Source organism: Rhinolophus sinicus, linkage group LG04, assembly GCF_036562045.2.
Source record: "Rhinolophus sinicus isolate RSC01 linkage group LG04, ASM3656204v1, whole genome shotgun sequence".
Lineage (NCBI taxonomy): Eukaryota > Metazoa > Chordata > Mammalia > Chiroptera > Rhinolophidae > Rhinolophus > Rhinolophus sinicus.
This window is the reverse complement of record NC_133754.1, coordinates 182,711,833-182,734,083: the sequence shown is the minus strand read 5'-3', so window position 1 is coordinate 182,734,083 and position 22,251 is coordinate 182,711,833. Positions and strand designations below refer to the sequence as shown.

General features: G+C 52.5%; 1 protein-coding gene across 2 annotated transcripts; it reads right to left on the bottom strand.

Annotated features, from left to right (window-relative positions):
- Positions 1-3: 3 nt before the first annotated feature.
- On the bottom strand, positions 4-20,585 carry URM1 (ubiquitin related modifier 1). 2 transcript variants are annotated; one of them, XM_019728724.2, is made up of 5 exons: positions 17,258-20,585; positions 13,081-13,151; positions 3,319-3,400; positions 1,827-1,875; positions 4-802 (listed from the first exon to the last, which is right to left on the bottom strand). In XM_019728724.2, the coding sequence occupies exons 1-5, from the start codon at positions 17,290-17,292 to the stop codon at positions 743-745; spliced, it is 297 nt and encodes a 98-aa protein (XP_019584283.2). In that variant the 5' UTR covers positions 17,293-20,585; the 3' UTR covers positions 4-742. The 2 variants fall into 2 exon arrangements, with proteins under 2 accessions (XP_019584283.2, XP_019584282.1); XM_019728723.2 differs by having other exon boundaries at positions 4-1,504; positions 17,258-17,402.
- Positions 20,586-22,251: the final 1,666 nt, after the last annotated feature.

Genomic DNA, 22,251 nt, shown 5'->3' with positions numbered 1-22,251 from the left:
ACCTTAAATTATTGACATTTAATGAAAAGCGACATTTTGGGCAGGATGATGTTAATGCCCTATTCTTTTTTGTTTTGAGGTCTCCCTCCAGCAAACAGCTTTTTTCCAGCTCATAAGAAACAGGGGCTCAGCAGTCTTATCTATGCCACCCCCATTCTGGGTTCTGGGGCTGCTGGTTGCAGCTGGTGGGACAAAGCCTGGCCTTGGACAGACGGGTAGGGAAGTATCCTGGGACCCAGACTGGTCAGCAGACTGGCTCTGCCACCCCCTTCTCCAGATGGCCCTATCAGCTCACCCAGTCCCAGACAGAATGAGCAGTTCTGGGTTTCAACCTCTGCCCCCTTTTTGGGTGAAGGGCAGCTCTCAAAGCCCCAGGTTGGACCAGAGACCATGGCTGAGAGGCTCCGGGTACCACTGGTTTCTAAGGATAAAGCCCCAGGCAGGGCTAGTAAACAGCCTAGGCTGTTATTTGCCCAAGGCCAGCTGTTGCAGACACTGAGGCCCCAAGACTTCCAGAAGGGACAGAAGAAGGAGGGGCGAACCACCCTGCTTACCAGGTGCTGCCTACCCCAGACTGCTTCCTGCAGGAGGTGGAAAGGGAGATGAAGTCTACATTTGTGCCCCTGAGTATGACTTGTTTTCAGACACTGTAAATATTCAGCTGTCGTTGAGGAGGAAACTGAGGCACACTGACCCTCCCAGGCCTCTGTGCCAGTCCAAGCTTAAGCCTACTCCCTCCTCTTCAGAATGAGCTGCAGTCAGCCTTTTGCTGGGGGAGGGTCTCAGGAGCCCATCTGGTGGCCTGTGGGGGGGAAGGCCAACCAGGGTCAAGGGCTGGGGATGGGGGGAACAGGAGGAGGGGTGTGGTTGGAAGAGCAGCTGCTGGGTGGGGGGGAGGGGGGCAGCACTGAATAGGGGACCCCAGCTGGGGTTCCATAATGACATCAGTGGGGGATAGGCAGAGCCCTCTGCTGTCCAGATGGGGAAACTGAGGCGGGGACTCCTCCAATGTTTGAGAAGTCATCAGTTATTCAAGACCATTCATCTTCCCCACGAAGACACTGTGACCTGGAGCTGGAGCGCCTTGTCAGTGGTCACTCAGGGTTTAGCTTGAGACACAGGAGTGGAAGGCAGCTGGGTCACCTGGCCCCCCTCCACTCTTGACAAACCAAACGGGCACCCTCCCCCACCTCAGCTGCTGGGAGGAGCACTGGGCTCAAGCGCCTGCCCGCCTGCCTGCCTTCCCCTGCTCACGTGCCTGAGAAAGGCTCATTTTTAGCACCTGGCCTCTTTTCCCTGCCTGGAGGGAGCTCAGGGGACAGAGCAGGGAAGAAAGCAGCCAAGGGGGACAGGGAGATCTGGAAGCAGGGCCCAGGGGGATGTCTGATTGTTCTTTCTTCCCACCCCAAGGGCGCTCAGGCACAGAGAGGGGCCCTTAGCCACCATGCAACGTGGATATGAAGAGGACGCTGTCCTGGTCCTGAAGCTGGTAGTCCAGCTCACCCTGGTCCGGGAGAGAAACAGGAAGAGACCATCAGGGTCATTTTTTCCAGTTTTTCCCAAGGTGTCGGGAGGGGCTGGAGGGAGGTGGGGCCTGGCTGTTTGGGAAAGGTAGAATCTACCAGAGGTCCAGGATGGAGGAGAGCTTACCACTTCCCCCAAGGACCCTTTTCTTCCTCACTCGGGGTGGGAGACTTGAATAGTCTCCGTTTGGAGGCTAGAGTGGGACAGAGGATAATCCAGTCCCCCTATCTGGGCCTGATGAAAAGCTTCCCTAGGAAAGCGTGAGGGGAGCGGTTGGGGGAGGGCTGTCCCGCGGTACTGACCAGCAGTTCCCAGTCGGCATCGTTAATCAGCACAAGAATTCCTGGCCGCCTGTGGGGAAGATGGTGGTGAGTAGCAGGGAGCGAAGGGCAGGGGGACAGAGGCTTAGACATCTGGACTGCAGGAGTGTGGTGGGAGCCCTTCCTCCGGAAGTCCCGGTTAAAGGTCTCCCAGGAAGTGGAGGTAACAGTCTAAGTTGAAAGGAAACCAGATCAGATGGTCATGGTCTTGGGGCCAGATGCAAATGGGTGCAAATTCCAGCACCACTGCCCAGCCCTCAGGCAGGTCACTTTGTTTCTCTGGGTGTCAGTTTCCTCAACTAGAAATGGGGTAAATTACAGTGCCTTCCCCACAGGCGTGTGAGAGAAGTGCCTGCTTGCTGAGTCTGTGGTAGTAAACCCTGGTGGCAGTGTCTCCTTCCAGGGGCCTCGCCTCACCCTTCGAGGCCTCCTGCAGGCCAGTCTTGGCGAGGCTGCGAGCTCAGCTCTCCCAAACCAGGGCAGGCTGCCAGCGGCTCTGAGCACCTGAAGGCCCAAGAGCAGCCGTGCTGGTGGGAGGCTGGGGAGGCAGGCGTGTGGAGAGGTGCCGCAGCCTGGCTCCCGCTGGCAGTAGCCCAAGGAGCACTGCTGTCCTTGGGGGTGGCCTCCATGACTGGGGACCGTGACCTGAGCCAGGGGCTGGATGGCAGCCTTAGCCCCAGGACCTGCTGGGACCATCCGCTTTGAGGCAGATGGAATCCCACGAGTGCCCTGCCCACCGCTTTGACACATTAGGCTGGCCTTGTTGTAGAAGTAAAGTGACTTCTAGGTCCAGGGAACCTGGCTCCTTGCCTAGGAGGCTGAGCTGGGCCTGGGACAAGGACAGAAGCTTTGGGCCAGGGGTAGGGGCATCCACACTGGGCACAAATGTGCCTGTGTGTATGCAGTCACTCCCCGGCATCCTAGACCTGTGGTATCTACTAGCTACGTGTAAATTTAAGTTACAATGAAATAAAACTGAATATTTAGTTCCTCATTCACACTCACCACATTTCCAGGGCTCAGGAGCCTCCCAGGCCTAGCAGCTATCATACTGGACAGCACTGACACACAACATGTCCATCATCACAGAAAGTTCTATGGGTCAAGGCATCCTAGATTGTCAGGGGGTGAAAAGGACCTCGGGCAACATCTTTCCCTCAGAGCTTTCTGTACAGAGAGTAGCTGAGGCCCAGAGAAGTGAAGTAACTTGCCTAGGGCTCCACAGCAAGTCTGTGGCAACCAGGAGGAAGCCAAGTCTCTTGAGAAATTTACCAGTCTTCTGACCCGGCCTTTTGAAAAATTCCCAACAATCCCGTGTGGTAACAAGAAAAACGGACAGAAGCTCAGTCCTCAGAGGATAAGAGGACGCTAAGGGGACAAGAGGACACGGAGAAGGCTGTGAGTGAACCGAGGACGGGTTCACACCTCCTTCCCTCCGCCCACGCTCCTCAGGGAAGGGGAGAGAGGGACTCACACGCTGTCTCCCTGCATGAACAGCTCTGGCCGCTCCTTTAGCAAATTCTTCTTGATCCAGACAAGGAGGTTCCGGATGTCCCCTAGAGAGGAAGACACAGATCAGATTTCTGTGCAACCCAAATGATTCCTGAGCCCCCGGCCTTGTCTGGACTAGAAGGAAGTGAACATGAGGCCTCAGTGGGCCTCTTTTAGACCAGGGCCCCTGAACGTATAGATTCCCAAGGTGAGGAAATGGGTTGGCACAGGCCAGTGACCTGCCAGAGGGGTCTTGAGAGAAAGTGGCCCCTCACACTGGTGATGCGTTGAAGAGGCACTGGGGACTCAAGGCGGACAACAGGAGAAACGGCCACGTGCGCAGGCGCTGGGAGACAGAGCCCACGCAGAAGTCCTGCAAGATGGGCTGAAATCGCCACAGCTAGGCTTCTGAGAGGGCCCTACAGAGCGCCCTCCACCTTTATCTCTGTGGCCAGTCCCACATGGGAGGATTCGCCTTGCTCTTAGGGGGTCTGCATATATTTCCCTTTGTGAGAGAAGAAAAACAATTGCTGAGCTGATAACATCAGTTAATTTCCTCTGGCAGAAAGAGAGAAGGCTCCTTCACCAGCGAGAGACACAGACAAATCATTGCCCGGCGACTACCCCTTCACAGAGCCCCCCAACCCCCCACCCCGGAGAGGCAAGAGGTTCAGGATCGAAAGGGCTTCTCCTGCTCTGCTGGACACTGAGATCTGCTGCTTATGGTTCTGGGACAGCCACTAAGCTCTTTGTACATCATGGGAAGGCTCAGAGCCACCTGGCCCGTGTCACCTCTCCTTTCCTAGGAGCAGGGTTCCAGGCCACGGAACACTGAAACCTGTGAACTCCACGAAGGCTATGGCTCTCAGCCACCCACTCGTCAAACAGACGGTCGGCTGAGGCTGCAGGAGTCCCTCCTCTTCCTGGGAGGACTGGAGGACCGCAGGCCCTGGGGACACAACTAGTCTCTGAGAAGCCAGTAGGGGCTCGGGGCCAGCCAGCTCCACCCCAAGTCAATGTCTCAGGAGGGACTGCTGTCTTGGACCCAGGCTGGAGACAAAGCTCAGGGGCTGGAGTCCGACCCCGCACGGAGGTGAGGGAAAGGCTGCCTGGGAAACGAGGACGAGCCCTCCCCAGTCTAGGCCCAGCAGCGCGTCACACGCACAGCACCAGCCCTGGACAGCATTTGTAAGGCGCTCTCACGGGCCTGCATGCCATCCCCCCAGCAGGCAGACAGGCTGCACCCTGGACAGACTAGTTCACTCTGCTCCATGCCAACTTGCCTGGCTCGTATGCCAGCAGAGCACAGGGCATGGGCAAAACATCCATGGACTACAACTGCCACCTTTCAGTGTTAATTCCTCCTTTTAAACAAAGCAGATCAAAGTCCTCATGGTCCCGGAGGGGCCGGAGGTGGGGAGCGTTGCCTCCAACTAGCTGCGGTCCATTTAGCCTCCTGGCTGGGTTCCTCCCCTGAGGCCTGGCTTTCAGAGGTTTCCCCTTGGCCTCCATCTTGGCACTGAACGGTGGACCGCCAGCACATACATCTTGTGGCCGCTCGATAGAGCCGCCGGGGTCTGACACATCCATCAGCCGGTCCTGGCAGGCAGGGAGGCACTGAGGACCGGGAGGTGCCTGGCCTGAGGGCCCCCACTGCACCTCCACAGCCCTAGCTGGCTTCTACAGAACCAGACCCAGGTGGGGAACAGGAAGGGACTTCTGCTCCATTCCGGCAAGGCGGTGGGGGTGGTGGTAGTGGCTAGTGGTCACATTGGGGTCACCCGAGTGATGGCACCGTCATGGAGTCCCAGAGGGGTGGGCTGGGGGTGAGTCTGCTGCCGGTGCTGGCTCATTTATCATGATGCTCCTCTTTGCTGAGGTCATTCCCTCCCTCCTCTGCGCCCCCCAGGCCTGCCCACATTCTTGATAGCCTGTTACCATGGTGAGGCCAGTGCATCACCATCCGCATTGTTCCCCTATGCCTGGATTTGGGGGTGGGGAGAGATGGAACTCAAGGGTCCCTTCATAGGCTGCGAGGGCCACACGGCCTGGCCTGAAACACACCCCCAGGGACATCTTGCTAGGCTTGTTGAGGCCCAAACAGTATGCAAATGGCTCCAAGCCAGATGGTCTGCTTCCAAAGGCGTCCAGAGGAGAAGGAAGGGTTAAGCAGAGTCAGGGGCTGGTGGCCTGGGGATCCTCTGGGGAATCTCACTTTCACTTTCCCCCTCTGTGTCCTACTGCCTTCCCACTGCCCCTGAGGGTGGTTTCCCTCTTGGGATCCCACACAATCATTTGCAAGGTGTTTACTGAGCAAGTACTATGTGCCAGGTGCTTGGGAGAAGGTGCTGAGCAAGCCAGACAGAGCCCACCCTCATGGAGTTAATAGGGCAGCGGGAGAGCTGGACATTACTCACGTAATTAGTTGTGATCAATGCTATCTCCTTTACATAGGAAAAGTGTAGGGTCAGGAAAAGCTTTTCTGAGGATGGTGCCGCTGAAGCTGAGGCCTGAAGGGTGAATAGGGTGGGGTGGGGGAGCATTCAGGCAGCAGGAAGGGCAGGATGGAACTGGCAGGTTCAAAGTGACAGAACAGAGAAGGTATGAAGATCAGCATGAGGGAGGCTGAGCGGCAGTCAGGCGGCAGATCCTGCAGGGCACGTGTGGGTCCTGACGGGGGGCCTCCTGAGGAAGAGGCCTCTGCCCCCTCATGAACCTCTGGGGATTTACCAAACGTACGCTCCGAGGGCGCTGAGCCCACACTGCCACTGCCCGTGCAACTCCAATAGACGACATCACCATCACTGGAGTGTGTTCTGAGGACTCGGCACAGGCCACAGGCCACAGCACAGAACCTCGCACGCAGCGCCATGCCCCTCCCCACACTGTGGCTCAACATGTGGACAACTATGGAGGGACGGAGGGAGGAGAGGTTGCGAACAGGGCCTCCCAGGTCTGAGTTCGACTCCATCACTTCTGATTATGTGACCTTGGCTAAGGAATTCCATGCGCCTCAGCTTCCTTCTTTGCATGAATGGGAATGATATCAGTGGGAATAAGACTGGGAATGATATCAGTAGGAATAAGACTGGGAATGATATCAGTGGGAATAAGACTGGGAATGATATCAGTGGGAATAAGACTGGGAATGATATCAGTGGGAATAAGACTGGGAATGATATCAGTGGGAATAAGACTGGGAATGATATCAGTGGGAATAAGACTGGGAATGATATCAGTGGGAATAAGACTGGGAATGATATCAGTGGGAATAAGACTGGGAATGATATCAGTGGGAATAAGACTGGGAATGATATCAGTGGGAATAAGAATGGGAATGTATCAGTGGGAATAAGAATGGGAATGTATCAGTGGGAATAAGAATGGGAATGTATCAGTGGGAATAAGAATGGGAATGTATCAGTGGGAATAAGAATGGGAATGTATCAGTGGGAATAAGAATGGGAATGTATCAGTGGGAATAAGAATGGGAATGATATCAGTGGGAATGCTAAGAATGCCTGTTGTGAGGATGGAATAAGAGGGTTCATGCAGAGCTCTCGGCACCACACCTGGCGTATCACGCTGTACTTCTTCTACGATTCAGAAGAACCTATACCCTTTGTGCTGAGCTTCCACACTCTGTCCAAGGGCCTGGCACCCTGGGGAAATGCTCAGACCGCTCTGGAGGGTGGGGTACAGTCAGTCAACCATTAATCAGACCGTGCTGGGACTGGCTGGGGCTTTCTGTGAGATTCACTACGTTTCCTTCAGAAGTCAGACAGGGAAAGAGAGGATGGAGGGATTGGGAGAGTGGTGCGGGGCCCCAGACCCAGGCCTCCCCTCCATTTTGGATGTTCAGACCCCTAAGATGCTGGCAGGGCAACCAGGTAGAAGGAATCTCATTCTGAGGCGGTGGGTACTGGAGGCCAGACTGCCGCTGGGCATGCAGCCGCAGAGGAGGGAGAGGGGCACCCTAATAAAAGGTTTCCAGCACAGGAAGCCTCAGGACCTGGCCTGCCCATCTGGGGAGGAGCAAGCGATGGGAGCTGCTCCTCTGTGCAGTGGCTAAGGGTTTGGATTCTGGAGCCGGAAACTGTGTGCTGATGGCCTTAGGGAGGAGGTCACCTCAGCTCCCTGAGTCTCAGTGTCATCCTCTGACAAACGGTGATAATAGTCTAACCTGCAAAGAGTGCTGTGAGGATTTAGGCGTAAGGTTAGCAGTAGGCCCAGCACGGGAACACACAGGACAAACGTACATTTGCCCAGTGACTTAGTCCTTAACCTCTGGGCTGCCAGAACCTCCTCCTAAAGGCTGCTGGCGACGGGACACCACGCATGCACCTTAGAGATATCACCTACGAAGGCTCAAACCAGAGTCCCTCGACCCAGTGGACTTGGTCGTCGTCTGGGGACGCTGACCACCCAATGTGGCAGGACCCCCGATGATGTCAATCCTAGCTCCTCAGGCTGAAAGAGAACAATCTCAAGGTCTTATCTGATATTGAATCCTGGCTGTAACAGACCCTCAGGCAACCTCTCTTTGAACGCCCCAGGGAGAGCTTTTCTCCCAACCACAAATCTGTCTTCCAGTCACTCCCACTGAGCCTGGTTAGTCCATGGGGACCCTGCTAACAAATATGTCCCCTCGTCCCCATGCCCGCCCTGCAGATTTGGGAGAAACGGATCCCGAGTCGTCCCTTCCATAGGTTAAACCACTCCTGTCCCCACCAAATCCACGAAACAAGGCTCTTGGGGGGGCCTACCCCAGGCCCTAGTAGGAAGGGAGAAGAAAGAGCTGGGACCGGGGGAGTAAGAGAGGGTAGAGGGAACATCAGAGGGTCCATTTACAAGTGAATGGGGGTAAGAATAGAGCAGTTTGTGAGCTAAACTGGCCTCAGAAGGAGGTTTACAGATGTGCGAAGGGACGCTCCTCATTGTTTAATTAAGCAGAAAGTGGATCTTTTCAAAAGCAATTTTGCACAGGGACTGGGAGGGGTGTGGGGGAGAGGAGGGCAGTGGGGAGGGGATCAGCAAACAGGCCCCAGAGCAGAGAAAGGAACAGCTGGCCCCAGAGAGGCTGTGAAATGCATGCTAAGCAGTTTAAAGCGCCGGGAGCTTCTCAGCCACCCTGCAATACAATGGCAGGGCAGAGGAAGAGGCGCAGGAAAAGGTAAGGCAGACGCGTCTCCTGGGAGGGCGGGGGGTGGGGGGAGCACAGAGCAGGTAATGCCCATGTTGGGAAAGTCTGTCCCCCAACATTTTGGGTTTGCTTCAGGCCACTGACCAACCATAGGCTGGAAGCCTTGAGTTAAGGATCCTAGAAGCATAAAAGCCAGCCCCCAGCGGCCACAATACCCAAAGCTGGTGGGTGCCTACCAACACCAGCCAATCAAAGAGATGAACTGTTCCTCGGAAATGGCTGTTAAGACGTCCCCACTACATGCACACCTTCTTCCTCAGTCAGCACACCCTGTTTCCCAGAGCTGTATAGTTAGATCTGGAAGCAACGTTTCCAAACTGTAGATGTCAAATAGATAACCGGCTCAATGAAGACGCAATCAAGCCCAACCTCCCATTTTACAGATGGGAAAACAGAGGCCCTTGGAAGTAACTGACTTGCTATTGTACACTGCCAGGGCTCCTCTCTTGCAGTCTTACCCACTTTGGCCTCACCCATCCTCTTCTCCCAAGTGGGCCTGGTTGGAAGCTCTCCCCTGGCCCAGGACCCAGGGCCCTGGAGTCCCCTTGTTTGTGAGGCTTGTCACAATCCATAATCTTATGGCTGCTATTTTCTCTGCTGGAGTCTCCAAGACCTGCTTGGCCAAGTGGCAGCCCCTGGGCTGGGAAGGCTGCCAGACAACAGATCTGGGCACGAGCTTGGAGGACGAGTAAGACTCTCCCAGTGGCAACTGCTGGGCTCCCATGTGCCAGGGTAAGGCCTGGCAGCTGCCAACCAGCAATGCGGCTGCGATGTGACCCAAGCCTCTGGGCACAGCAGGGCAGAAATGGGAACCAGAGGCAGAGTCACAGCCAACGGCCCAAAGATTGAGCAAAGGGGCCATTTCAGATTCCCGACCCTGCTTCCTTTCTTTTTATCCCAGAGAAGGGAGGATAGGCCCCCAACTGCCCTGTAAGCAGTGGGTGGTGGAGGAGGGATCAAAACCCTGGGTCTTGGCCCAGACTCCCTGCGTGAGTAACGTGAGTAACGGACTCTTCCTCCTCTCTCCTCTCTCCTCTCTCTCTTCTCCCTCTCTCTCTCCTCTCTCTCTCCCCCCCCTCAGGTTTGGTTTCTTTGATGATAGATAATACCTACTGGGGTCATTACTAAAATCAAAATACGAGGTGTGATCAAACGATATGGTAAATGTTTAAATAAATAAAAAACCCTCATTACAGTAAAAGACACATTGCCATAATCCCCCTCAAAATACTCCCCTTCACTTTGAACACACTTTTCCCATCATTCTTGCCACTTTCTGAAGCAGTTCCGGAAGTCTTCTTTGTGAGTGTCTTTAGTTGCGCTGTCGTGGCTGCCTTGATGTCTTGAATCATTTTGACTTTGTGGAAGAACCAGAGGTCACACGGTGCCAGATCCAGTGAATAAGGTGGATGAGGACACATCATGATGTTTTTATTTGACAGAAACTGCCATATACCAGAAGCGAAGTGTGACACGGAGCGCTGTCATGATGGAGGACGATTTACAGCACACTTTAAAACACACCTTCTGTCAACCATAGCTCACACCCGACTGACTGCACTGAACAAGCTGAAACTTGTCACACACTGTTACTAAGGTTTGACACACAGCTTCCCGTATTGGGAGATCCCTGCCTTTCTGTTGGATAGACTCGGCAGTAGCATTCACCGTATTTTGTGATCACAACGGAAAAGCTCCGTGTCACACTTCGCTTCTGGTACAGCAATTTCTGTCAAATAAAAATATTACAGTGTGTCCTCACCCACCTTATTCACCAGACCTGGCACCGTGCAACTTCTGGCTCTTCCCCAAAGTCAAAATGACCATGAAAGGTAAACGTTTTGAATCGATTCACGACACCAAGGCAGCCATGACAGCGCAACTAAAGACACTCAGGAAAGAGCACTTCCAGAACTGCTTCAGAAAGTGGCAAGAATGATGGCATAAGTGTGTTCAAAGCGAGGGCAAGTATTTTGAGGGGGATTAATGGCAATGTGTCTTTTACTGTAATGAGTTTTTTAAAAATGTAAACATTTACTGTATTGTTTGGGCGGCCAGTTGGCTCAATGGTTGGAGCACAGTGCTCATAACACCAATGTCGCCGGTTCGATTCCCACATGGACCAGTGAGAAACAACAGCTTGAGTTTGGAGCTGAGCTGCCAGTGGACGGCTGGTTGGCTCAGTGGTTGGAGCGCGGTGCTCATAACACCAAGGTCGCTGGTTTGATTCCCATGTGGACCAGTGAGCTGCGCCCTCCACAACGAGATTGAAAAAACAACGACTTGACTTGGAGCTGATAGGTCCTGGAAAAACACACTGTTCCCCAATACTGTACAATTAAAAAAATAACAATAAAATTAAAAAACAAACAAACATTTACTGTATTGTTCGATCATACCTCGTAAGCAGCTGTTGAATGCATGAATATAAATGAATACAAGTGTACAAACTGGAAAGTACACTGCAGGCGTGAGATGTTACGTGATTCAGTTAGCCTTTTAGGGTAAATGACGCCAGGTGAGTGGCACTGTGCAAGGGCCCTGGAGGCCCTGAAATCTTGCTTCTGAATCCCAGCTCTGCCATGTAAATAACTGTACAACTTGGAGTTAGACCCTTGACATCTCTGAGTTTCCACTTTTTAAAATGGGAATAAAAATGACAGCTACCACCTAGGAATTTGTGACAAATATTTGCACAACCAATCGGGGCCATGCCACACTCAGCCTGTGCCCCATATGACACTGGCCTTCCTTCAGTTCCTTGGCCACCCCGAAGGCTTCTACCAGGGAGCGTTCGCACGTGCTACCCCCCTTTGTTTGGAATGAGCCCCACGCACCTCTGCTCTTCCTCCAAGTTATGAGGCTGGCTCCTTTCCATCCTTCACTTAAGCCCAGAGTCACCTCTTTAAAGAGGACTCCCCTTACTACCTGTTGTCTCGCTCAAAGCACCCCTTTGTTCTCCTCGTGCCAGTCAACCACTGGTCCAGTCACAGTCACACACATAGGGGTTTACTTCTTTGTTGCCTGGCTCCACTTCCATGACAATGTAAGCTCCATTTGGGCAAGAACCGGCTGTTTTGTTTTGTTCACCACTGAATAGCCCGCAACCCAGTACAGTGCCTGGCACAAAGGAGGCACTCAAAACACTATGTGACAACTACAAGAAATAATAAAGCACTTCCACATCTGGCACTTGGTGAGGGTTCAGCCAATGAACGAATGGAAGGTGCTAGAATTATTAAACTTGGGGACATTCGTGCCAAGCAAATGCAGGGAGAAATAAATCATAACTTGTGATATTTTAATAACTTTCCAGCCAGGTTTTTCAGGCTGACTCTTTGAGAGGCTTCTTCTGAAGGCCAACTGTTCCCTCCTAAGGCTGCAGGGCCATCTGTCAAACTAAGAAATAGTTGCCTTTATCACCCCTGGTCTTCCTCCACCAGGGACACACACAATTCCGCAATCCTGACATTTAACCCTAGTCTCATGCCAAATGCTAGCTCAAGGCGGGCAGTGCCCTGTTCCTTGGTGAGTGTCCCCCAGCCTCAGTGTGGCACACAGACACCTCTGTGCCACTGCTCTCCAACCCAATGGAGGCTCAGACAGAGCACTGGCAGCCAATGACTTTGGGCAATCATTATTTGGTTCCTGATGGATGAGGGTCCAGTTCTAGAAGAATTCTGTCAAACTCACTGACCATTTTCTACCGCCTGCCTGCAGGAACCTCAGCCTCCCACCTCCTGGTGACACATTTCCTCTCTTCCCCAGAAGTATATCTCCGTCCTAGGTGTGACCGGCTCTGGGGCCTGGCCGTCCTGCACTTGCTAGGACCCAGTGCCAGGCCTATGGGGACCTCCACAACTGTGATACCTGCCCCTGCCTCTAGGCCACACTGGTAGTTACCCAGCTGGACCTCTGCCCACCCCCGAGTTTGAAGGCAGGCACTGGCTCTCGTTCACGGCTGTCTCTCCAGTGCCTGGTACATGGTCTGCCACACAGGAGGTGCTCAGTGTATCTTTGTTTAAGAAAGATGAACAAGTATTTGAATGCACAACTGAGAAAAGCCCACTGTCTCCCTTAGTGAACCTCCCTCGTGGCTGGATATTTTCTTCTCATCTGAATCCTCTCACCATAACGTGAGCCCACCACGTTGCTCCACTCCCAATGAAGGCTACCACTTTCATCAAAGCATCTCTCTGCTGTCATCTACTAATAAAGAGGCTCCTTTTAGCAACCCTGAGAGATAGGAATCACCATGGCCAGTGCACAGGTAAGAACACTAAAGCTCAGAGAGGGGAGGCCACTGGCCAAAGGTCTGAGGGAATTTCCAGGAATATAGAACCCGCGCTCCTGAGGACTAAGGTACGCCATCTCCCTCTTACAAAGCTGGCTGATCCTAGACAGGATGGGCGAACGGAACTCTGGTGGTCGCTCTTCCCTCTCCCACTGGCCAGGGAAATCCGACCCATTCCCACTTGAAGGGACCCCTGTAGACTCCTGCCCAGTGTAACCCAGCGAGGGACTCAGACAGTCCATACTCACAGGGCTCCTTCTGTCCAGGCAAGGTCACCTGATGTTTCTTTACACCGTCGAACAGGAGCTCCGCGCCACCTCTGCAAAGGAAGGAGGGCCAGAGAAAGACAGCTGGGTAAGCTCCTGCAAATACGAGGCTAAGACTGAAACCAGATTCAGAGCCCAAGGTTCAGGAACACCCTGGGTACCAGTGACTGATTCTCAAATGTGACTTTCTGAAGTAGTAAAGCAGGGTGTAAATAAACTTTTTTTTTTTTAAACCAATAATTAAGTACCCGAGTTTGCAGACTCTTGTTTTTACTCCTCTGCTTTCTCTAGAAGCGGCTTGGTATACAGGTTCAGGTTTGGGGCTGTCGGCCTCGAGATGGAAACCAGGCTCCACCTCTGCCTGACGCCCAGACCTTGGGCACGCGACTCTATGTTCTCAAGCCTCAGTCTTTCCATCTACAAAAATGTTGAGAGGCCACCATGAGGCATGCTGGAGACTCTGTATGTGTTGAGGGGTTTCCTCTGGCCAGGTGAGGGTTTGAAATGTCCCTGCTTGTGCCACCCACGGCTGGCCTGGAGGGCACACCACAGTGCTGGAGGGTAAGAGACTCCACCAGCCTTAGCAATAACCTTGCCATTTACAAGGCCATTCTTCATCTAATTTCATCCTCAGGGCATCCAAGGGAAGGAGGGAGGGAGGCAGACATTATTAACTCCATCTGATGGAGAAGCAGAGGCCTGAGGAGGTTGAGTGATCTGTCCAAGATCACAGAGGCAGTGGCTCAACTAGGCTTTGAATTCTAACTCATTTCTGCTCAGCCCCAGCAGCCTTGGCAGGGAAAACCAAGACTCCCCAAAGGTCAGGAAGCCCCTTGAGGGCAGAGTTTGGTTCACTTCTGTGTACCAGCACCTGGCCAAGGGAAGGCTGGGACAGCAGAGATGCTCAGAGCCAAGACCAGAAGCAGGGCTTATGATGTGGACCCCAGGGCTCTTTCAGTGCCCCACAACTGCTTCTCCCTCTGGGTCTCCTGATTCATCCCAGACTTCACGTGGAACTTAACTGAGAAGGCCTTAACAGGCTTTTGACGGATGTGATGCCTCCCACCCCACCACCCTTTCCCAATTTCAGAGAACAGAGATGTCCTGAGACCATCCACTGGGAGGCAAAGGCAAGGCAAGCATTGTCATGGAGGAAACATGGGGCGACTGTCATCGAACAAGGTCACGCTTTGTTGATGCAGAAATGTGGAGGGGGGAAAAGAGGCCCATCTGTGGCCGCGCGCAGGGCCATTTCAGCTGCAAGCCCGCACAGAGCCTCCATTTATCCCCTTCCAAGAGCCTCGTTCTCTCCTGGGTGGGGGTTGGCACATGCAGCAGCTGGGGTGGGGGAGGGCCACAGGCGAGGGGCTAAGGAATTGGGGGTCAGAGAAAAGGGGTGGGAGTTGGAGGCACTGGCACCCAGGCAAACAACCAAGAATGGCCAAACCTGGTGGTGCCAGGCTCAGAGGCCGAGGCTGTTTTTCCCTTTACAAAATGGATGAAGGGAGAGCCAGTCTGGCTCAACGAATGACCTATCACAACTGGGTTCACTAGCCCCAAGGGAGGGGTTGGCGTTTCTGCTGTCAGCACATCTGGAAGGAAGAAAGGTGAATGCCCCTTCTCTGGAGTGATTCAAGGAAGCAGGCAAAGGGCCTGTTTTGGCCCCAAGAGAACCAAAGCCAGACTCTCTATGTCTGATAGGATTTGCTTTTCAAAGTCAATTAAGGACTTACATCGTAAGACACCTCATCTTCCCTCCACTCCCCAGTTCTTGGTAAGAGTGTTTATTGGTATCAGTAATTGGTATAGACATTCCCAAAACTGCCCTCACTTTTTCTAGTTTATCACCTTTTTATCTTCTATTTTTATGTCTCCCCTCTACTTGTTGGAATGTGAGCTCTGCCTAAAACAAGGCCTCGCACACAGTAGGCACTCAATTTGCCATAAGTGAAAATGCCCACTTCTTCTCTAACTTCAATGGCATTCCCTCCCTTTGCCAATACCTCCCAGACTCAGGAAGGAGGAACTGGGAAAAAGAGGACGGAATCTCACGTATGGACCACAGGGATACAAAACACATCTGCATTACATATGCTGACTCCTGTGTGACCGGAGAAAATGCTCTGCTAAGGCCAGTTCAGGAGGCAAGGCAACGGTGGCAGAACTGGTCACGGACAAGAGAGTGAAACGTGTGAGAGATCTTCTGGAGAGTCTATCAGAGCTGGTGGGGCTGGGAGGACATCTGCTTGGGGGAAGAGGCCATGTCCGAACCCAGACTCTTCAAGGATCTGGGTGGCACGTGGGAACGAACGGGAGAGAATGACGGGCAAGGCAGCTTCTTTGCAAATCTGCTCAGGTTCAGGGTGAAGGGAATCTGCTGAGATACATATGAAATAAAAGAAAGGCCAGGGGCAAAAACATACATTGAGAAAAGGACAAAGAGAGAAGGAATCTGGGTTTGGCATGCATCGTGGGCACTCTTGCTTCCTGAGAAGCTGCCATTCTCATGGGACACTGGTGGTGGGCAGCGGTGTTAGGTGGTGAGTAAATGGGTGAAGGAATGTTGTCCTACCTTGTTGGGGCTCACTATTGCTCTTGGAAGTAAGCGGGGGCTGAGGCTAGAGATGCTCAGATCAGAAAAGGGGTAATTAAGCTAGTCTGTCAGTACTGAGGGCAAGGACCATATCTTCCTCACATGAGTTCCCCAGTGCTCTGAGCACAGTACCTGGCAGACAGAAGACATTTCTGATGAACAAATACCATGTCTGACTCAGAGAGAATAAAAGGTAAGTTGGCTGTAGATAAAGCTTAACATCAGCAATGTGCAACTTCTCCCTTTTCAACTCTGCTGAGGCTGGTCAAATCAGTAGGGATTCTCCTAGAACCTCCAGGCCATGAGAGGTATCGCTGGAACAACGCTCAGTGAAGCAAAACACTCAGGAGTCCAAACCAGTACAGTTCTAATTGGATCCAAGGGGCCAGACAATATCACCAATTAAAATGCACTTAACATTCATGAGACTACCCCCTGCTGAGACAGAAACGCTGAACACTGGAGGGCATGGACAGAGTTCTATTTATCTTTGTATCTTCAGTGCCTGGCTCACTGCCTGGCACATGGTAGGCACTCAATAAATGACTGGAGAATAAACTACTCAATGAAGGGAAAACATGAAAGAAACTGAGGGTATCCAATGAAAGGAAAGGCATTTATGGACAGAGGTTTTATTAACAGATTCCCCTTCCAGACTTTTCCTTTCCACACAAGCCTTGGCTTGTTTATCTTCAAACACACACATGCATCTAGTCCCAGCTTTTCCCCGTGACTCTGGAAATTACACCACCCATCTCTTACGGTTTCTTTGCCTTCTCTCTAAGCTCTGCAGTTTCTCTCAGCTCCGAAATTATATGACAAACTTTTTGTTTGTAGGAGATAGAAGACAGTGGCTTGAGGAGACATCCTCCCTCATCTTTTTCTTCAGTTACTGGTATGTGTGCCCCAGTTCCTGCACTTTTCATTTTGTTAGTACTGTCAGGGTTAGTCTCTTCCACTGCGCTATCTCACTTATCTCCGTATCTCCATCTGACTTAGGATCTGCAGAAAGCACTTAGCAAATTACTGACTGTCTTAAAAAGGGCTCAGGTTTAACACTCCCAAATCTTGGGAAAGAGAAAGGAAGTCTCGTGTTGGCCGCACATCCAACCAGAAACAAGGCTTCGAGAACCGTGTAAGTGGAACTTGCTGCCCAAAGGAAAGAATCGGGGGTGAAGAGTGGTTATGCTCTGTTCTAAGAGATCAGGTACCAGACACACTGGTCTGGTCCAAAACGGTATTGGCAAAGAAAGTAGAGAAGCCGCCTGCTAACCGTCACGCCTTTTGAGTACAGCAGGGCTCAGGGCACCGAGGAGTGTCCGGAGGACACCGAGGAGTGTCCGGGACGCACCTCCACGCCCAGCTTTGCGCCTCTATTCCCGGACATACGGCCTCGTCGCCAAGGGAGACCGAGCCTCTCAGACCCTCCGAGGCGGGTGGCGTAGCTCAGAGAAGGCGCCAGGAGCCTCGGAGTTTAGGTCGTGACAGGCCCCAAGGCAGAAGGAGGGGAGTTCCGGGCCCAACAACTTCAACCCATCCCCATGGCACCCCAATTTTGTGACTCACCCGAACTCCACCTCCACTGACAAGGGCGCTGCCATGTTGAGGAAGCCCAGCTCACAGGAAACTCCCTCTAACTTCCGGCGCTCCCGCCCCACTTCCGGTATCCGCGGCCGGAAGGGGCGGCGCCCAGGGAACCGTCCCTCTTAGCTATTGAAGGAATTCCTGGATAGGGAAGGTCGCCGGCGTTGTTGGAGTCTTTTGAGTTGGTCATCTTCTGCCCTTTAGGGACCGGGCTGAGGCAGCGACTTGTACGAGCCACAGCTCGGCGGAGGAGAGCCCCCGGCATCTTTGCGCAGTGACCGTGAGCCACGTTACTGTTTATCTTGGATTAGTTACAAATCTCTTTTCAGTCCGCACACCGCTTGGGCGAGCGCGTCCACTCTTCTCAGTTGAATTATAAGTGGCCCCCAAATCTTTATTTCCAGCCCAGAAATCTCTCCCCTGAACTATCGACTCACTGTCCAACCACCCCCTTCGCTGTCGACTTGGGATTTAACTCATACAACAGATATTGATTGCACGTCCTCCATGTGCCAGGCATTTTGGTGGGAGCTGTGGGTACACGGGCGAACGGGATCGACTAGTTCCTTGCCTTTAGGGTACTCACAGTCTAGTGGGAGAAACTAACCCTGATCAAATAAGCATGCCAGTCTTACTAACAAATGTGAGGTCTCAAACGGAAAGAGATGAGCTGGAGTTAGCGGAACTTCAAAGAGAAGCGGACTGGACTGGACTTGAGTTGAGCTCTAAAGCCTGAATAGCATTAACTAGGTGGTTGTCATGGGAGAGAAACCTGGAGGAGTATTCCCAGTGTGGGGACTAGAAGGTGCAAAGGCTCTGGGTGGGAGAACATGCTGGATCACCAAGAAAAGAAGGTGGAAATTGGGGGGCAGGGGGCCTGGTAAGAGATGAGGCTTTAGAAGGTTGGGCAGGCGCCAAATCATGCCTTGTGAGCCAGGTAAGAATTTCAATCTCTGTTCTAAGAGCAATGGGAGGCCTTTGAAGGGCTTTGGGAGGGAATCATATTAATAGTGTTTTAAAATAGCCTTTCTGGATGCAGTGTGAATGGTTTGGAGGGGAACAAAGAAGGAGATAGGGAGACCACTGGAGCCTGTTACTAGAAATAGAGTGAAATGGATGTCCCAGGGTATCTAAACCACACTTCCAAAATTGAACTCAGCGTTGGTAGAGTATGGTGGTGTAGCCTGGTGCTTAGGGCCGAATGATGTAATGGTTAAAAGTTTGGCGTTCAACTGCCAGCTTGTATCCAGGTCCCACCACTTCCTAGCTGTGTCTTTGGGCAAATCCCTTAACATCTTTGTGCCTCAGTTTCCTCATCTGTAAAATGGGGGTAATAACAGCCCTACCTCACACTGTTGTAGTGAGGACTAAAGGAGTTCTTGGCACAGAGCCTCTTTCCCAGAAACAGGCTCTCCCCTGTGTCCCTGATCTCAGTGTACTACTGCCACCCACTGAAACACCCACGCAAGGAACCTTGGACATTGTTCTTAATTCTTCTACATCTAAACAGTTACCATATTTGGATTTGTCTCCCTTCTAAGCTGATATTGCAACCCCACATTCTTCCACCACCATCCCATCACCTCTCGCCTGCACCCACTTTGCTGGCAACCTGTCTCCTACCTCCCTCTTTCTGGCTTTGGCTTCACTGGACAGTTCAACCCATGGGCACCCTGAGCCCCTTCAGTGTACCAGGCACTGTCCCAGGGCACTGACAAAAGGAGGACAAATGAGACACAGTGCTGGTCCTCAAACAGTGCAGAGGAATCCTGTGGTAAAATAGAGAGGCCCTATGTTCACCATACTATGTGGGTAGGCATGCCCCCTCTCTGGAATTCAGTTACCCCAGTCTATAAAGAAGGTTTTGGACCAAATGATCTCTTAAGTTCCTTTCAGCAAAAATTTTCCAGGATCCTTCCACTGGACCCAGCTCCTCCAGGGCAGAAACCATGCCTGATTCATCTTTGATCCCTGGCTTGTGGTAAGGAGCTTTGTACTGTACATTTTATACTTTGTACTGCAGGGGTTTGGTAAATGCTTGCTGAATGAATGAATGAATGAATGAACACATCACTCCCCTGCTCAAAGTCATTTAATGGCTTCTCTTGGCCAATAAGATACGGGCCTTCCTAGAAGGCATTCAGAGGCCTTAGAGCCTCTGTTCCCAGCCCACCGCTCTGATTCTGGGAACTGCCACCTCCCAGCGCTGGAAGGGGAGAGTTAGGGAGCATTTGAAGAGCATCATCCATTTGATAAACATTCATTGAGCACCTATTAAGTGCAGGCCCAGTGCCTGTGCTGGGAACACAATGGTGAACAAAACCAGTGATGAGTCAGAAAAAGAACAAGAAGGAGTCTGGGAGCTACAAGAATAAGCCTAAATACCTACTGATGACTCAGAAAGAGTTAATAAGAATGCGTCTGGGAGCTGGAAAGAATAGGTTTAAAGATTAACCACTTAGCTCTGAGTCTCCTAGCTAGCACTACACTTGCAGGCTGACAAACACCAGGACAATTTTGGGAGGAAGCCAACTGCAACAACAGTTCTCAGAAGGGCCAGCAGTAATGGTAAACAACTGCAAGATAACTAGCTCCCTGTATCCTGCATAGAAAAATATAAAAGCCCAGCTAAACAGTAACCCGCTGCAGTTGTCTATTCTAAGACTCTGCGCCCGGCAAGCCAACCCCTCTGTCAGTATTTCTCACTACCTGCGGCAGCCTTCTTTAGACACTGCCACGGGCACTCTCTGCCCAACTGTGGGGACAGAGCCAGGAATGGTTTCCAGGCTCTCGCCCTCACGTGGAAAGGTGCTCATTCAGGTAGTAAATGGCCATCACCTGTGATTGGGTGGCTATCAACTGTGGCCAGTTGGCCGTCAGCTATAACCAGTAAGCCATTGGCCACTAATATAACTGCTGTGACTACGCTAGCAGCAGATGGGGGGGTAGCAAGAAGATGGTGGCTGAGCGAACAAGAGCAGACTCCAGTTAGCACGGCAGATTGCAGCTAGCGAGTGAGGTTGGTTGGCAGAGAGAAATGGATGGCAGGTTGCGGATAGTGTGGCTCCTGCTTCCTGTGTTTCCAACCCAGCCACCAGTGAGAATATAGTGGTATGACTCCCCTATCTATGGCTCCGTGGGTGTTCCTTTTTGGCCTCACCGTGTCCTGCGTTCTTATGTGGGGAGCGGGAGCTGAGACCCCGCATGACACCCTGCATGACACCAACCCTCAATAAAACTGTCCCTGCTTTCCTACTTTTCTGAGTCTTGTGAATTCTTTGACATTCTTTCTGCAAACGACCAGGGGTTAATTCTACACTAATACAACCAATAGGTCCTTGCCCTCCTGGGGCTGATGTTTTAGGAGACACACATATAAAAACTGACCACACAGTGAGATCAGTGTTATGAGGGAGGAACACGACGGGCTTGTGGGAGCAGGAGGAGGCCCCTAATCCAGCCCTGGGATCAGGGAAGGCTTCCCAAAGGAATTGTGGGAGGTGGAGGTGGGGAGGGAGAGGGCCATGGGAAGGCCAGAGGCATTCCCTTCCTCCCGGAATAGGAATCCTTCCTACATCTCAACAGGCAGGGGTTCCTCCAGTTTCTCCTTCCATTGCCCCAGAGACTGGGAGCTCACTTCTGGGTAAATCAGCCCATTCTTAATGCCTGGCTTTCACTCTTAGAAAGTCTTTCCTTCTGACCCCAAGCCTACCGCTCTCAACCTTTCAATTAGTAAGAATAATAGTTTATTATATTCATTTAATGAGTATTTATTGAATGCCCACTTTGCACCGGCCAGGTGCTTTACATGCGTTACCTGATTGATTCTTCGCAGGGACCATATCCCCATTTTTCAAATGAGAAAACTGAGGCTCGGAATGGTGGCTTGCCCTTGGACTTTTAAATATCAGGGCTCAGCCCAGGTTGTTGTGCCTTCAGGATCCCTAGTTCCACTCACTGACTCTCACTGCCTCCCGAGTGGCAGGCTCACCCAAGTGCCTTCCCTTGGGATCCACGCAGAAGAGGGGCTTGGGCCCCATTCCCTATCCCTTCCAGCAGGCCGGCCAGCCCGGGCGCTGGCCTCCATCCTCTCTGAAGCTGCAAGGAAGACAATGGCAGGGTCGGAGGGGGAGGCGAGGGCGCGGGTGCCCCCCTGCCCGCTGCCCTTTGTCTTCCCGCCTGCTCCCCTCGTGCGCCCCGGGAGGCTGGGAGGCGCCTCTCGCAGGCTTCCTCCTCCCATTCTTGTGCTAATTGGGTGTCAAGCTGAGATCAGTGAGAAAGAAATCCGTCCCGGCTCGGGTTAAACTGCCGCCAAAGATGAGGGTTGAGCCCAGAATATCATTAGGCTGGGAGGAAGCAGGGCCCCCTCCTCGGGGGGAGGGGCCGGCCATGCATTCAGGCCCCTTTGAAAGTCACCCGGTCGCCCCCTCCCTGGCCGCTTCAATAGGCCCCTCGGAGGTATTTAACCTTCTTCCCAGGAATTGAAAGTGATACACCAAGCACTGGCCTGGGCGGCCACTTGCCTGTCTTGAGGATAGTAAGACCTCCGGAGACGCTGGAGGCAGGCCCCTTCCAGCCTCTCCCGGTGAAGGTTGCAGATGGGAACACTGAGGCTCCAGGAAGAGGCCTGCATCCAGCACTGCCGTTCACAGGCTCTGTGGCCTCTGGACAGACTTTGCCTTTCTGAGCCTCAGATTCCTCATCTGGGGAACGGGGATCCAAATAGCAGCTGCTTTGTGTTATGGACTTAATGAAATAATGCACACAAAACTCTCTGCAGAGCTCCTGGCACATAGGAAATGTTCCAAATATGATGGCCATTAGCAAGTCTGAGGAAGCGGGTTTGATGGGATGCAAGGATCTCCTAGTGGGGTTCCCAGTCTCTGGAGGTGTGCAAGAAGTGCTCACAAACGACTCACTTCAGATCTTGCCTCAACTCCCCACACACCCTGCCCAGCCTCGCTGCACTTCTTTAA

Bases quoted from the DNA above. Each gene is read 5' to 3' on its own strand.
- URM1 (XM_019728723.2), bottom strand. From the start codon at position 17,292: ATGGCAGCGCCCTTGTCAGTGGAGGTGGAGTTCGG. The intron at 13,152-17,257 runs GTGAGTCACAAA...CTTCCTTTGCAG, and splicing joins TCAGTGGAGGTGGAGTTCGG to AGGTGGCGCGGAGCTCCTGT. The intron at 1,505-1,826 runs GTCAGTACCGCG...CTCCCGGACCAG, and splicing joins ATGCCGACTGGGAACTGCTG to GGTGAGCTGGACTACCAGCT.